The sequence below is a fragment of the Siphateles boraxobius genome, unplaced genomic scaffold, assembly GCF_051911475.1.
Source record: "Siphateles boraxobius isolate OS27281-9 unplaced genomic scaffold, OSU_SipBor_1 19, whole genome shotgun sequence".
Classification (NCBI taxonomy): domain Eukaryota; kingdom Metazoa; phylum Chordata; class Actinopteri; order Cypriniformes; family Leuciscidae; genus Siphateles; species Siphateles boraxobius.
The window spans coordinates 13,178,253-13,193,025 of NW_027508799.1; the positions used below are offsets into that span (position 1 = coordinate 13,178,253).

General features: G+C 37.0%; 1 protein-coding gene across 2 annotated transcripts in view; it reads right to left on the reverse strand.

Annotated features, from left to right (window-relative positions):
- Positions 1–333: 333 nt before the first annotated feature.
- Positions 334–14,773, reverse strand: part of slc37a3 (solute carrier family 37 member 3) — a 28,315-nt gene continuing 13,875 nt past the window's right edge. For both annotated transcript variants that reach the window (XM_077233890.1, XM_077233891.1), the window contains exons 10-15: positions 14,584–14,725; positions 3,116–3,217; positions 2,927–2,974; positions 2,659–2,810; positions 1,733–1,798; positions 334–1,156 (exon numbers count right to left, since the gene is read on the reverse strand). In XM_077233890.1, the coding sequence (XP_077090005.1) occupies positions 1,064–1,156; positions 1,733–1,798; positions 2,659–2,810; positions 2,927–2,974; positions 3,116–3,217; positions 14,584–14,725 (603 nt within the window). In that variant the 3' untranslated portion in view covers positions 334–1,063. The remainder of the gene's footprint in view (positions 1,157–1,732; positions 1,799–2,658; positions 2,811–2,926; positions 2,975–3,115; positions 3,218–14,583; positions 14,726–14,773) is intronic.

A 14,773-nucleotide genomic window follows, 5' to 3' on the forward strand; every position in this document is an offset into this window, starting at 1 on the left:
GCACCAGTTTCCAATATATAGAAATGTATTATGTAATACATCACATTTTTCAGTATATTTCCATATATTTTTGTTTCATAAGGGATAGGTTTGACTAGATGCCAAATATGTTTGCCACTGAACAGTTGCCACTTGACTGAAAAAAGAAGAAAAGAAAAACTGCAGTGAATACAACTAATTTAGGACAAGATGATAAGAGTATGATAAGACAAGATAATGTGCATTTTACTGATTAGTTAACATTGACATACAGCTCAGTAAAAATAGTCAAGCTCTGTTAATAAAAGTCCTTGACTGAATCAATGATTGATTTGTTAAATCAATAAAGACATGTTGTTTGCCTGAATTTATTATAACTTATATACAGGTATACTGTATATGCAGGAACAACGGATCACATAATTCAAACATTCGAGCAATACCTGTACAGGTTTCAATGGTTGAAATAAAACATCAAATTGCTGAACTGTAGTGTTACATTTACAGTAAACATCCCATAATACACTTAACATATGTGATACTAAAGTGTAACTAAGTTTTTTTAGTGTGTATTTAAAAATTGGTGCAAATTTAACACAAATTACAACCCCATGATGTCTGCTTGTCTGTATTAATCTACTTCTTAAGTTCAAGCAACCATTCAATAACAATTTAATCAGGCTACAATCACCATGAATTAAGCTCAAGAGGGTCCTGCCCTCTAATAATTATAAAATTAGAATTTAAAAAACAAATGGTAAAAAAAGAAAAAAGTACAGGCACAGCAATACAAAGAAATAAAACAGAAACAGACCTTAAGCAAAATTCACTGTCTTCATAAATGAAATTACTTGAGGATAGGTTTATTCTTGTTTGCTGATCAGACTAGAATACAGGAAAATAAACACAGAATTGCTGGCTGTCTGAACAATGCCTTGATGTACAGTAGCCAGACTAAATGTGAGGTTTCTGTTTTCGAGAAAAAAACAATTCTTAAATAAGAGGTGCTACAAAAGCAAGTCTGTATTTTCAAAATGTCAGATTTTCAATGAAGATTCAGGCTAAAGAAGTCAACCGAATGACCTCAGAGCTGATGTGTACGAGCTTGACTGTCTCGGCAAAAGGAGCGTATTTCACGGAAGAGGAGTGGAATGATGAAGAGCACGCTGCACCCTGTCTGTGGATGAGAGAAAGACAAATGTTAAAGTGTCTGCTCTTCTCAGCTTTCAGAACAATGACTTTAGAGTAGATGGCAGATTTAAGAAGAAGATCATGCTCATTTACGCAGTTTTCAAATCGTATACAAGCTTAAAGATCCATGAAATGGTTTGATAAGCATAGTTTTCTCTCTTGTGTTGATGTATTTCCTATTGAAACAGGAAGTTTGGATTGGACACAGTAAAGAGATTGTGCCCTTCCTTTAGTTTTCTTTAAGTATAGCCCATACATTTTAGTTACATTATTATTATGAAACATGATTTTCTGCTTGCTAGTCATTGGTAAATGGTATTAAAGGGAGGTACATTCTTATTCTAGAGAGCATTTGATTGGACAATTCTGTGTGGTGCAGGATGAGTCATTCATATTTTTGGTCCATTTCCTGTTTTAATGATTCAGTCTTGTGATGCTAATTACACAAATTACACCTCACCTTTAATTTGACAATTAATAGTGAGTCACTGTTCACTGAATAGTTTCGTGTCTAATGATTTTAGTGCCTTTAGTGCTTCACTGTTGCATTAAAATTACCTACCATTACTATGAAGAAATAGAAGACGCACATCCATCCAAATTTGCTCTCAATAAGCGACACCAGGTACTAAAAGACAGAGACACTTTAAAAATTAGTACTTATACATCAAGTTTTAAATGGACCCTTTTCACCCTTTTCTCGTTCCTCAGTCATCAAATCCAGTATCAACTACCGTATATGTTTTTCATATTTTTTTAAGGAAAAAGATTTCAGTTTTTTCAAAGGTCTTTACAGCCCACAACAGCAAAAGAACCAATACTCCCAATGACACTGACCAAGCTTATATTAAGTATAGAAGGATAAAAACGTCAAATTATTTCCATGTATTTTACCACAAAATGGCAAATATGATATCTTTTTCTCTTCTGACTGCTGTAATCAATTTCTCTCTATTTTTTTTTCTCTTTTGGAAAGTCGTGGAAACACAGTTTTTTCTTTAGCAATTAGAGCAAACAGGAAAACAAAAATTATATTTAATGTCGTCTCCCATTCACCGCTATAGAAGTTTACCCAACTATGACGATTTCTGCTTCAGAGAACCCTGGAAATGTGAAAAGGGTCCATAATAATGAAAATAATGTCGTTAAATACAAAATAAACATCACACTTAGAACTAAAATGCATATAACTTTGGCAGTGTGACATATTTCAGAGTGAAAAAGAAAATACAGTGAAATAGGGACTTGATTTTATTCCTTTTGCATTTGATTGGATTATGAGTAGAGGGCTATGATTAATATTGTTTTGTACAAGTTATTAGAGCACCATAAAGATTATTCTGGACTACATGAGCCACATTAATACAGCAAGGTTCAATTACATTTTTTTTTTTAAACTTCCATAATAATCTGAGGTTTGACACCGCTAAGTTAATGGTTTAAAACCAAAGAGAATAATTCAAAGCATGCTTTTAGAAGATGCATCACCTGTCCCGCAGCAGCTCCAATGCTGCCTGTGCCGTCCACGATTCCTGTGACTGTGGCCAGAGCCTGCTGACTGTTCTGCAGCGCCTCCTGTCGCCCCAAATCTGCAGAGATTGCTGAACTGATCATGTTTGATGGGCCTCCAATAAGGAAACCTGAAATAAAATTATTCCGAAATATGCAATGATAATAAATTCTTAGATAAGGAGGAGGAATAACTGTTGACTGAGCTCATAGTGAAAAATGGTTTCAGTATATTATAATGTGTCACCTGTTGTTGCTAGAAGAGCTCCATTCACTATCTGGTCATTTGGAGAGTCTGAGCAAGCATTGAAAGAAATTAAAAAAAAGTTACACAAACATTTATTCAGCTGTCATTTCTCAAATTAAGCAATAAAAGAAAGTGTCAGAAATGGTACTCAGATTCTCAAGACAATATGATTTATCTCTCTAAACTTACGGCTGTATCCCACTAATGCTCCCATGGCCAGCAGCAAACTGACTACTAACACAGGAGCTCGCTTTCCCAAAAGATCGGAGATCAAGCCTTGTACTGTTCCTCCTAGAAGAGATGAGCAAAATCCTTAAACTATGTTTGCAAACTGCCTCAGGTCCAAAGGCACCAATATACTCACAGCAAAGTTCTTCTTCATTCTTTGCTCAGGGGTAAAACAAGGTTAAAAACAGCTGAGCAACACTATCTATTAGCAATCATACAGAAGCTTCCCATCAATTTGCAGAAGCATTCAAATGGACTGATCAGACTAAGTGAAGAAAAGAATCAGATGTAGTGCCCAGGCAGTTGTTAACTTTTCCTTTTTTGTCTTTTGACAAAAATATCCTGTATATTTTAAAAATGTATCGTGTGATATTTTATTGATTTTAGTCAAGGAAAATAGCATGTTAGTTGACAAGAAAGTGCAAAATTAAAAAAATTATTTGAACAAATATTTACCGCCATATGCATAAAACATTGTGCCATTTCATTTTGCTTGGACAAAATGTACCCAGGCAAAGATATTACAGTGACATAATTCCTCCTTTATCTACTGTAGATGGGCCCACTGGGCCCAGATGCCTGTCCCTCTTCCCTCGAGAAGTGGGCCAGACGAGAGCGGAGTTTTCTAAGCGTTTTGTAAATCAGACAAAACAGTCCCTAAAGATGAAAAGAGGATGACATGTTCTCTAGGCGCCCCTTTTATACCCCCCCAACAGCGTCATCGACGCAATGCGAGTTCCCTTTCGAAAGGGAACTCATTTCTATATTTTGTCATTTTTATTTTTAATAAATCATCATTACTATTGGTCACTCTTTACTTTTGTTTGTGAGAAACACAAACCAATTTAGAACCAATGAAATGAGAATTTAGAACCAATGAAAAGTATTAAAAGGAGCTTGTGTGACTAAACCTTGTAACTCCATTGAATCCTAAAACTGTCTGTTAAACTTCAACTTCATTCAAGATTGAGGTGGGTAGAGTTATGAGGTTTTAATCACATTTTGGACTGTCTCTGCTGCTAAAGAACGGCTTTTTTGAATAAACAGCGTTTTCTTTACTCGAGACATAGAGATATAAAGGCTAATGTTTTTGTGTATCTGAGGAGTGGAGAAAAGTGTTTTAGTGTAGGATTTGTCATTGAGTCATAGTCAATACTGTTTAATTGTTTAAAAAATACAGTTTTTTTTTCATTTTCTTAAAAGTAATCTTTTTTGTGGGTTTCCACCTGACAGTGACGATATAACCAATAATTCTAACCCCCTAACCCTAACTAGACATGAATACATGCTGAGTACACCTATGATATCTGAGGCTAGTTCTGCTAACAAGTATAGCTATCAAGTAGCAGGCCTTCACAGGCCTCCTTAAAGGTGGCTTCACTTTGTTGTGGATTTTAGCAATATTCCTCATGTTGTAGGCTCCCTTTGAGCCTTCCTCATACTAGCTCAGAACCTGGTCAAATATTATATATATATATATATATATAAATATATATATATATATATATATATATATATATATATATATATATATATATATATACACACACACAAATTTCCTATCTACCCTAAGCCTAGAAGATTGAGGGACTCTCATGAGACCTCCCTGTTATATAGCTGGAGGCGCCCTTGTTAGAGTGCCCAGCCTCCACAATGTTTCATTGCACTGTGTAGAACCAGGATAGAGTTACTCCCCTCGTTTGCAAGGGCTATACAGCGCTATGCTGAGTTCTACTCTCCAGGATCTCCGTCTCTATGATCTGATCTGTGAGCGATTACTGCCATTATCTGCAGTCCTCCATATCGGAAGCCTCAAAAAGTGAGGCAAATAATGTTTGAGACTCTGTTTAGGAAACAGACCGGTTGTTGACAAGACTAGGTCTGTAGACTTAATCAGGTCAGCCTCCCTGGTGGAAAATGGGGTTTACTCTATGTCCCCTTCAGAAAGTGACTAGACGGGACTCCTTTCGGAAGCCCTGGCCATATTCCCTTAACCCTTTCAAATGTAAGTTTAAAATATTCTAACTGACCCCCCAGCGTGAGTTTTTCAAGGCGACCGTTATATAGAACCTGTGACATTAATGTTTACATGGTGACGTGTCATTGCTTGTCGCGTGACACAGCTCTGAATGAATGATGATCTGCTTTTATGTAATTTTTCCTTTTTTATTCAAAATATTCACAAATGTATTAGCTATAGCATGAAACACTGATATTCTGATTGTCAAAAATGTGCAAGTGGATGTGTTTTGTTGTTTGAACACCTTTATAACGATCATGTTAGTTGAGCTGTATGCGCGATAGGCGGCGCCATGTTAGTTTGTGCCACAGTTCAGAGAATCGTACCAATTCCTCCACTTCTTACGAAATACATGAAAGTAAGTGGCTGGTGAACTGGGAAAAGAATAGGGTAAAATGTAAAGCTACTTACACAATGTGTATCTGATATGAATAAAACATGTCGTCTTATTATAACGGAAAGGATTATTATTGCTGCTTCCATTGACATGAGTGTGTATTTTACAAAACGATTCTACATCGTTTCCCAATAGCGTCATCGACGCAGTGCGAGTTTCCTTTCAAAAGGGAGGTTACGACTGTAACCTCTGTGGGAACGAGATACTGCGTTGTTAGACATACCTCTGGGATTCCTGCTGAACAGTCCCTTCAGGCAAAAGTGGATGACATGTCCCCCCGCATCATTATATGAGGACATGATTTTATAAACATTATCTCCAGAGCTGCTTAGTCACTTCATGAGCTTTATAATGCTTCAACTGAGAAAAGCTATCGTCATATCATAAACACACAGAAAGTCAAAGATCCGTCAAAATAAAAGTTTGTCTTTTCATAGGGCCCTAAAAATTAAATTTTTGTTAAACTGTATATAAATTGATTAAGTTTGATGATTACAATTACTTAAAAATGCTTTTTGATTACTAACATTTTATTTAAACATTAAAATAGAGTTTTACAAAATATTTACAGAATGCTGAATCCTTGTGTCATGTCGATTCTGTGGATATCAATTTTTCCAGGATTGGATGTACCACGTGTCCTCCATTTTGAATTAGGTCATAAATTGCAATATCTTTTAAATTATTTGACATATTAGCACAAAATTTGGTAGGGATGATCGACAAAATGTCCTGAAGGGACATGAAAATTTTGAACACAGCGCCACCTAGTGTTCCTGAGATAGAAGTGTTTTTGCAAAAACGCTTATAACTTTTGAAAACATTGTTCAACTTTTGATTACTTTGTCATTATGTTCCTTGGTTTATGCCGATTTAGACGATATCTCTTTTGTCATTTTCCAACAATGTGACTGTCCGCCATATTGGAGCAAATTATAATCAGTTTTTTTGCTACTCCTCCTTCAAATTTTGTCCAATTTTCTCCAAACATGTGCTCAAATGATCTTCGGACTGAGCCGCATAGAAATACTGTTCCCGATTCTTTTGTTTTACTGGGGGAAAAAAAAGTTATGCTGTCGCAAACTTAACGAGGTCCACCCAAAATTGGCTAAGAGGCTGTATCTCGGCCAAACTTTGATCAATCGAAAAGAAAATTGGTACGCTTACTCAGAACCATGATCTGTGTGTTTATGCCAAAGTTGGGAACAGCGCCACTACAGATCATGAGATCTGGTAAAAATGGCTATTTTGGCCAATAACTTTTGAACAGTTTGTCAGAAAAGCATAAATGTGGTATCAATGCATTCTTTGTGTCATGTCGAATCCGCAGATACCGATTTTTACAGATACCAAAATTTTGTATGGATCATCAACACCATTCCCTGAATGTACATGAGAAGTTTGAATAGCGCCACCTAGTGTTCCAGATATATAATTTTTTTTTTGCCAAAAAGCTTATAACTTTTGAAATCATAGTTACAAATTTGATTGCTTTATGTCATTATATTTCTTGGTTTATGCACTTGAACTATGGACCTTCTGCATCTTGGCAAAAACACAACTTCCCACTGGCGCAATGAGATGAGTGACAGGCTTCTGACACAGAGATAGTGGGTTCGAGACCCATGTTATACAACTTTAGATGATTGTGTAATTTGGAGCCAATTGCTGCAGTTCTACCTTCAACAACTTAAGTCTCTGTAAAATTAAGCAAACCAGTGTATGAGTATAAAGCAAATGCTGAGTAAAGCAACAGGCTATAACTTTTGAAGATTGTTTAATCAAATCCAATGTATAGCAAGCGTTAAAACATGTAAATTGTGCAATGTTCAAAAGATTCCTAGTAAAAAACTGGATTAAAAAGTTCGTCGAGACAACCTTTAAGTTGGCTTGTGAAAGTTTGGACCAGAAAGTTTGAAGAAGGTTAAAGTAGTTTGAAGTTTAAATTAGTTTAAAGTTTAAAGTAGTTTGAAGTAGTTTAAAGTTTTAAATAGTTTAAAGTAAAAAAAAAAAGATTAGTTAGAAAGAAAAAAGAAAGAATAGTTAGAAATAAATAAATAAAGATTTGTTAGAAAGATAGAAAGAAAGAAAAGATAGATAGATAGATAGATAGATAGATAGATAGATAGATAGATAGATAGATAGATAGATAGGTTTATTAATACATTGAATGGTAGTTTAATTGAGTCTAGGACTTCAGGGAGTTTAGATTTTAGTTTTTGTGCACTACTGGGCCACCGTAGCCTTGGCACAATTTGTTACTAAAAAAGATATAGTAACTCGAGTCAGAACAGTCTGAGTCTCTGAGCCGAGTTTGGAGTATGTAGAGTTAAAGCTCTAGGAATTAGAGTCAGAATTTTTTTGTTAAGAAGAAAAAGAAGAAGTTTAAATAGGATTTCAGTAAGTTGGCTCTCACAAGCCAATTTAATAAATCATGTATCCAAACAAGCCAAACGGCCTTCTGCATCTTCGTAAAAACACAACTTCCCAGTGGCGCAATGAGATGAGTGATAGGCTTCTGACACAGAGATAGTGGGTTCGAGCCCCATATTATACGACTTCAGATGATTGTGTAATGTTATGTAATTTGGAGCCAATTGCTGCAGTTCTACCTTCAACAACTTAAGTCTCTGTAAAATTAAGCAAACCATAGTGTATGAGTTTAAAGCAAATGCTGAGTAAAGCAACAGGCTATAACTTTAAAGATTGTTTAATCAAATCCAATGTGTAGCAAGCGTTAAAACATGTGAATTGTGCAATGTTCAAAAGATTCCTAGTAAAAAACTAGATTAAAAAGTTTGTCAAGACAACCTTTAAGTTGGCTTGTGAAAGTTTGGACCAGAAAGTTTGAAGAATGTTAAAGTAGTTTAAAGTTTAAATTAGTTTAAAGTAGTTTGAAGTAGTTTAAAGTTTTAAATAGTTTAAAGTATAAAAAATGATTAGTTAGAAAGAAAAAAGAAAGAATAGTTACAAAGAAAGAAAGATTTGTTAGAAAGATAGAAAGAAAGAAAAGATAGATAGATAGTTACAGTGGGGGAAATAAGTATTTGACCCCTTGCTGATTTTGCAGGTTTGCCCACTTACAAAGAATTTAACGATCTATAATTTTAATCATATGTACATTCTAACAGTGAAAGACAGAATCCCAAAGAAAATTCCAGAGAATCACATCATATGAATTTATAAAAATTGATAACCATCTGATGAGGAAAAACAAGTATATGACCCCCTACCAAACAGCAAGCATTCTGGCTCCTACAAGCCAGTTAGTCTTTCTTTAAGACACAGCCCCAATCCCAACCAATTATCTACATCAAATACACCTGCCTCACCTCGTTACCTGTATAAAAGACACCTGTCAACACCCAAACAACGAGCATCCAACATCACCACCATGGGCAAGACCAAAGAGCTTTCTACGGACATCAGGGACAAGATTGTTGATCTGCATAAGGCTGGGATGGGCTACAAGAGAATCGGAAAGCAACTTGGAGAGAAAAGATCAACCGTCGGTGCAGTTATCAGGAAATGGAAGAAGCACCACACCACCGCCAACCTCCCTCGGTCTGGGCCTCCACACAAGATCTCGCCTCGTGGGGTGTCCCTGATCATGCGAACGGTGAGGAATCATCCCAAAACCACAAGGGTGGAACTCATGAATCAACTGAAGGCAGCTGGAACCACAGTTACAAAAGAAACGGTTGGTAACACACTACGCCATCATGGATTGAAATCCTGCAGCGCACGCAAGGTCCCCCTGCTCAAGAAGAAACATGTACAGGCCCGCATGAAGTTCGCCATTCACCACCTGGACGACTCAGAAGAGGCCTGGAAGAAGGTGATGTTGTCAGATGAGACCAAAATAGAACTTTTTGTCCTCAACTCAACTCGTCGTGTTTGGAGGGCAAAGAACACCGAGTACAACCCAAAGAACACCATCCCCACCGTCAAGCATGGTGGTGGCAACATCATGCTTTGGGGGTGCTTTTCAGCCAAGGGGACGGGACAACTCCATCGTATTGAGGGGAGGATGGACGGGGCCATGTATCGTGGAATTCTGGACCAACATCTCCTTCCCTCAGTGAGAGAGCTGAAGATGGGTCGAGGATGGGTGTTTCAGCACGACAACGACCCTAAGCACACCGCCAAAGCAACAAAGGTGTGGCTGAAGAAGAAGCACATCAAGGTTCTGGAGTGGCCTAGCCAGACTCCAGACCTGAATCCAATTGAAAATCTTTGGAGGGAGCTTAAAATTCGAGTTGCCAGGCGACAACCTCGGAACCTGAAAGATTTGGAGGCTGTCTGCAGGGAGGAGTGGGCCAACATCCCTGCCGAAATGTGCACAAACCTTGTCACCAACTATAAAAAGCGTTTGACATCTGTGCTGGCCAAGAAGGGCTTTTCTACAAAATATTAACATGCTGTTTGTCCAGGGGGTCAAATACTTGTTTTTCCTCATCAGATGGTTATCAATTTAAATAAATTCATATGATGTGATTTTCTGGAATTTTCTTTGGGATTCTGTCTTTCACTGTTAGAATGTACATATGATTAAAATTATAGATCGTTGCATTCCTTGTAAGTGGGCAAACCAGCAAAATCAGCAAGGGGTCAAATACTTATTTCCCCCACTGTAGATAGATAAAGTTTATTAGTACATTGAATGGTATTTTAAAGGGGACATATCATGCTAAAACCACTTTTTTAGCCCTTAAATGCATTTTGTTGTATATTTTGAGTGTTTAAAAGTGCAGAAAAGTTGAAATTATTCTCTTCAGGTGTTTCGTTTATATCTTTATATTCTGTTTTGGTCTTATTGTTCACCCAGTTCAGATTTTTCTGTTTTCTATGACGTTTTCTGAACAATTACGTCACAGTATTTGCAGCGGAACTACCAAATAAGGACATTGACTACCGGCCCAACATTTCGATCAATCCGCCATTATTATTCCTCGCTCCGATTTTGTAGTCCAAGCTCAATGATGCAGAAGTGTCGAGAGCTCAAGTCAAAATGTTCGGTTGTTGGATGTAGTGACCCACACGCTTCGTTACACCGTCTCCCAGCATCAGAACCTCTTCGAAGTGCCTGGTTGAGTTTTATTTACCAAGGAAATGTTCCCACATATTTTGGTAAAGTCATTTTCGTGTGCGCGAAGCACTTCGACGATTCCGACTTCAACAACCTCGGCCAGTATAAAGAAGGGTTTGCCGATCGACTTCGTTTGAATGAGGGGTCAATTCCATCTATCTTTGGAGACGACGAACAGATCACTTCGGTAAGCTGTAAATATCTTTAATAAAAATAGTTTACTTTCTTAAAACACATGGTGGTCATGGTTTAGCAGTGCCTTCGTATTTCTTTGTTTTTGTTTTTTTGAAGTAACGTTACATGTCTGAAGTATTATTGTTCTTGAGTTTCATCAATGGTCATTTAATTTTATCCCAAGACTATAAACTTTAGACGATAAATTAACACAAAAGTTCACTATTACTATAGTGCTTTTCTTTATTTTTTTTATAATATAACTTATATTTTGTTTTGTGAGTGTTAAATTGTCGTTGTAAAACATAAAGTATTGTAGCAGTGGGCATGGATGGCGAAGTTACTGTAAATATAGTTACATACCATTGAGATACATCCATATGCAGACGTTGTTCTTCAGGTTCGTCGTCTATTAGTTCAACTAGCTCCGGGTCCGGCTCTGGCTCGAACATGTAAGGCTTGATTGACAATTCTGTTGTTGATTCCGTTGTTGACATTTTGTGTGAATATAAATGTTCTGTGACGCTATAAGATCGTATATCACTAATCAAACTACAAAAATGGCCGAACGGGGTGGAGTTGAACCGACTGTCAACTCAGCACCCTGGAGAGCGGGCGGGGTGTGACACAGCTCCTTTGCATTTAAAGGGGCCGCTTCAAAACGAGTCACTCACAGAAGCACATCAGAAAAGGAGTAAAATAGGGGCCTGTGGAGCTATAATAATGAGGAATTCAGACCCAAGAATTGCAGTTTCGCTTTATATAGACCACAAATGTATGTTTTTTATGTAAAAAGGAAAAATTTAAAAGCATGATATGTACCCTTTAATTGAGTCTAGGGCTTCAGCCAGTTTAGATTTGAGTTTTTGTGCACTACTGGGGCACCGTAGCCTTGGCTCAATTTGAACATTCTGCAATGAAAGTCTATGGGATTTTCAAGGTTTTTAATATTCATTTTTAAGAAATCTGAAAGTCAATTTAGTTAGAAAAGATATAGCAACTCGAGTCAGAACAGTCTGAGTGTCTGAGCCGAGTTTGGAGTATGTAGAGTTAAAGCTCTAGGAGGAATTAGAGTCAGATTTTTTTTTTGTTAAGAAGAAAAAGAAAAGAATAAGAAGTTTAAATAGGATTTTAGTAAGTTGGCTCTCACAAGCCAACTTAATAAATCATGTATCCAAACAAGCCAAACAACCATACGGGCTTGGCCCCGTAAGGCTGCTTGCAACTTTAATTACTATTATTATTATTATTATTAATAACAGTTCTCAGATTCAAATATAGGTTTAAAATCATTTAAAGAAAGAATTTGTCAAAACCCTTTGTTATTCTTAATTCTGACATTAATTTAAATTTTTACACCAGACATAGGCTATATATCGGTTAAAAATATTGGTTATCGGTCTACTTGATCTGTAATAATCGGTATCGGCATCAGCCCTGAAAATCACATATCGGTTGACCCCATCGACGCAGTGTCTCGTTCCCTGTTCTCAGGGAACTGAGGTTACAGTCGTAACCTAGACGGTTTCCCCCCAACAGCAACAATATAATTCTCTAATTTCTATCTTCTAAAACATGTCTGCTTCCATGAACCATTTCATCGCTGTGTCAATTACAATAGTTTAAATTCTTCGTGCTTTAGTTATACATTGGCTATTTCCGTAACAATGCGCTAAAAAACACGGACATTCACAGCGTGACTCACAGATTCTGACTCGCATTTTATTTAGTTCTAGGGCTGGGGCGGTTACCGCATTACCGCATTACCGCAATACCGTGGTCACGTGACTCCAGCCGCGGGACTGAGCTCGTCACCGTCATCAACGCAAAAAACAAACAAAAAAAAAAACATTGGCCTGCAAGTTGTGTCTAATGATATTGTGTCTTAAATGGATTCAAGGTTTTCTAAACAAAACTTAACATCAAAAGATAGATCGGATTTGCTCCTTCGCGAGTTGGGGAGCGCAATGTTCCATGACACATAATAACATTCCATTTGTATTAGAGATGTGGGGATGGGCTATTACTATTTCATCCGCAACCGCATCACAAAACTCATCATCTGTCCGCACCAACGTTTTTTGATAAATTTTCGAAACTGCGGCGCTGACTGTTTTCAGGTCTACGATGCAAGGCGCTGCTGCCGTGAGGCTAGAAAGCTCTTGGCTGTTCTAGAAAGGAGACTGTTCCAATGCAGCAAAGATATTTAAAGGCTAAAGTCCCTAGTATAGCCTATTGGCTATGTTGTATCCCCAGAATATCAGCTACTCAGTCTCCGATCAGCACACAGGGATAAAAATAAATAAATAAATAAATAGTCTATAACGCACATCGGCAAACCTGACCTTACCTGACTAGACTACTGCCTAAAATGAATTATTTCATTTTGAATTTTATTTTAAACTTTCTATTTATTTCTCATGTCTGTGAGGCAAGTAGGCCTAGCCTATACGCCGAGTTTCGGTTCATTTATGAGACAAGCTCCAGTTCACACGCAAGAGATCGCACCGGCGCTTCCAGGTCCTCCTGATTCTTTGTCTGCTATATTTGCTTCTTATTTATTAATTCCAGGCAATTAGTTAATGAAATAGTGATTAAAATTAAGATACAATTTATACAAAACGAAATTTAATTTAAAGAAAGCCTTTCTACAAAACAAAACTTAATAAAGTGGTCAAAATCATGTCTGACCCATCTTATGATCCTATCTTACTCATGCTGTACACTTTTCATATAATCGACATAGATTAAAATAAAAAATAACATAATATTATGTAAACATAAATATGGAATATAATTTTTGTAATTAAGACATGTTGGAAAAGGTGTTCATCTTTAATTTCCAATGTGAACATCATAATGTATTCTCCTGAAAGTTATGAATTCAATGCAAATGTATCTGAGAATATTCTTAAATAAGGAAATCTATTCAGTGATTGGTTCATGCCAAATTACTGCTTGATGAAAATTTGACTATTTCATATTGTGCTATTTTTTTTCGGATGTAGGTGACAATATTAACAAAGTCTGTCTATCAAAAACTTCTGGTGTGTGCGCGAAAGTCTGTCAGGTGGGGGGTTGTGTGTATTTAAAGCGGTTTACATGCTATACCGCGGGAATATCTTGCTTTTCAACTGCGGTTAGATAAAATCCATACCGCCCCTGCACTATTTAGTTCAGGTTGACTCATTTTGTGAAGATGTAAAGGCCAATTCATACCACACCGAAAGATACCAACAGATCAGTGTGTTACGATGTTACTACTGTATGATGTGCATTTTTTGTTTTGTTTACCATCAGTAACAGTAACTGTATAAAAAAAACCTTGGTTAATAACCAGTTTCATTCGCAATTCCAAAACAGCGCTGATGGTAGTGGAAGGTTCTGCGGTGATCAATTGACGACGCGCAAATTAAAGAACACGAACGCAGCTGGTTCATTTCCATAATGACCAACGTAATCTACCAGGTAGCGTCTGGTTTAAGACCTGCTTTTTTGTGGGGGTAAATAATGGCACAAACACCTTGACAAGCGCAAACCTTAGTAAATCACCTTGCGTGATTCATTTAAATACTCTCCTCCCATAAATGTTGCGCCTGAAAAGTGACACTCCTACAATTGCATATGTAATAAGCGCTAATTTTTCACTGTGTGTCTTTAGTAAATCCTGACAGTGGCACAAACTTTTAGTAAATCTGGCCCTTAAACATGATTGGTAACGTCTGTTTAAGACCAAGCTGGGTACTCACCAACAATTCCTCCCACATCATACCACACAGATAGTCGGTCGGCCTGAACTTCCCTCCAGCCGAAGTTATTGCTGAGATAAAATGGCAGCCAGAAGAAGAAAGAGTAGTTGACCAGCTTCAGACATGCATAAGCCAGGGAATACTGCAAGAGACAGACAATAAAATCAATTTCAAATCTAGTCGACAATAA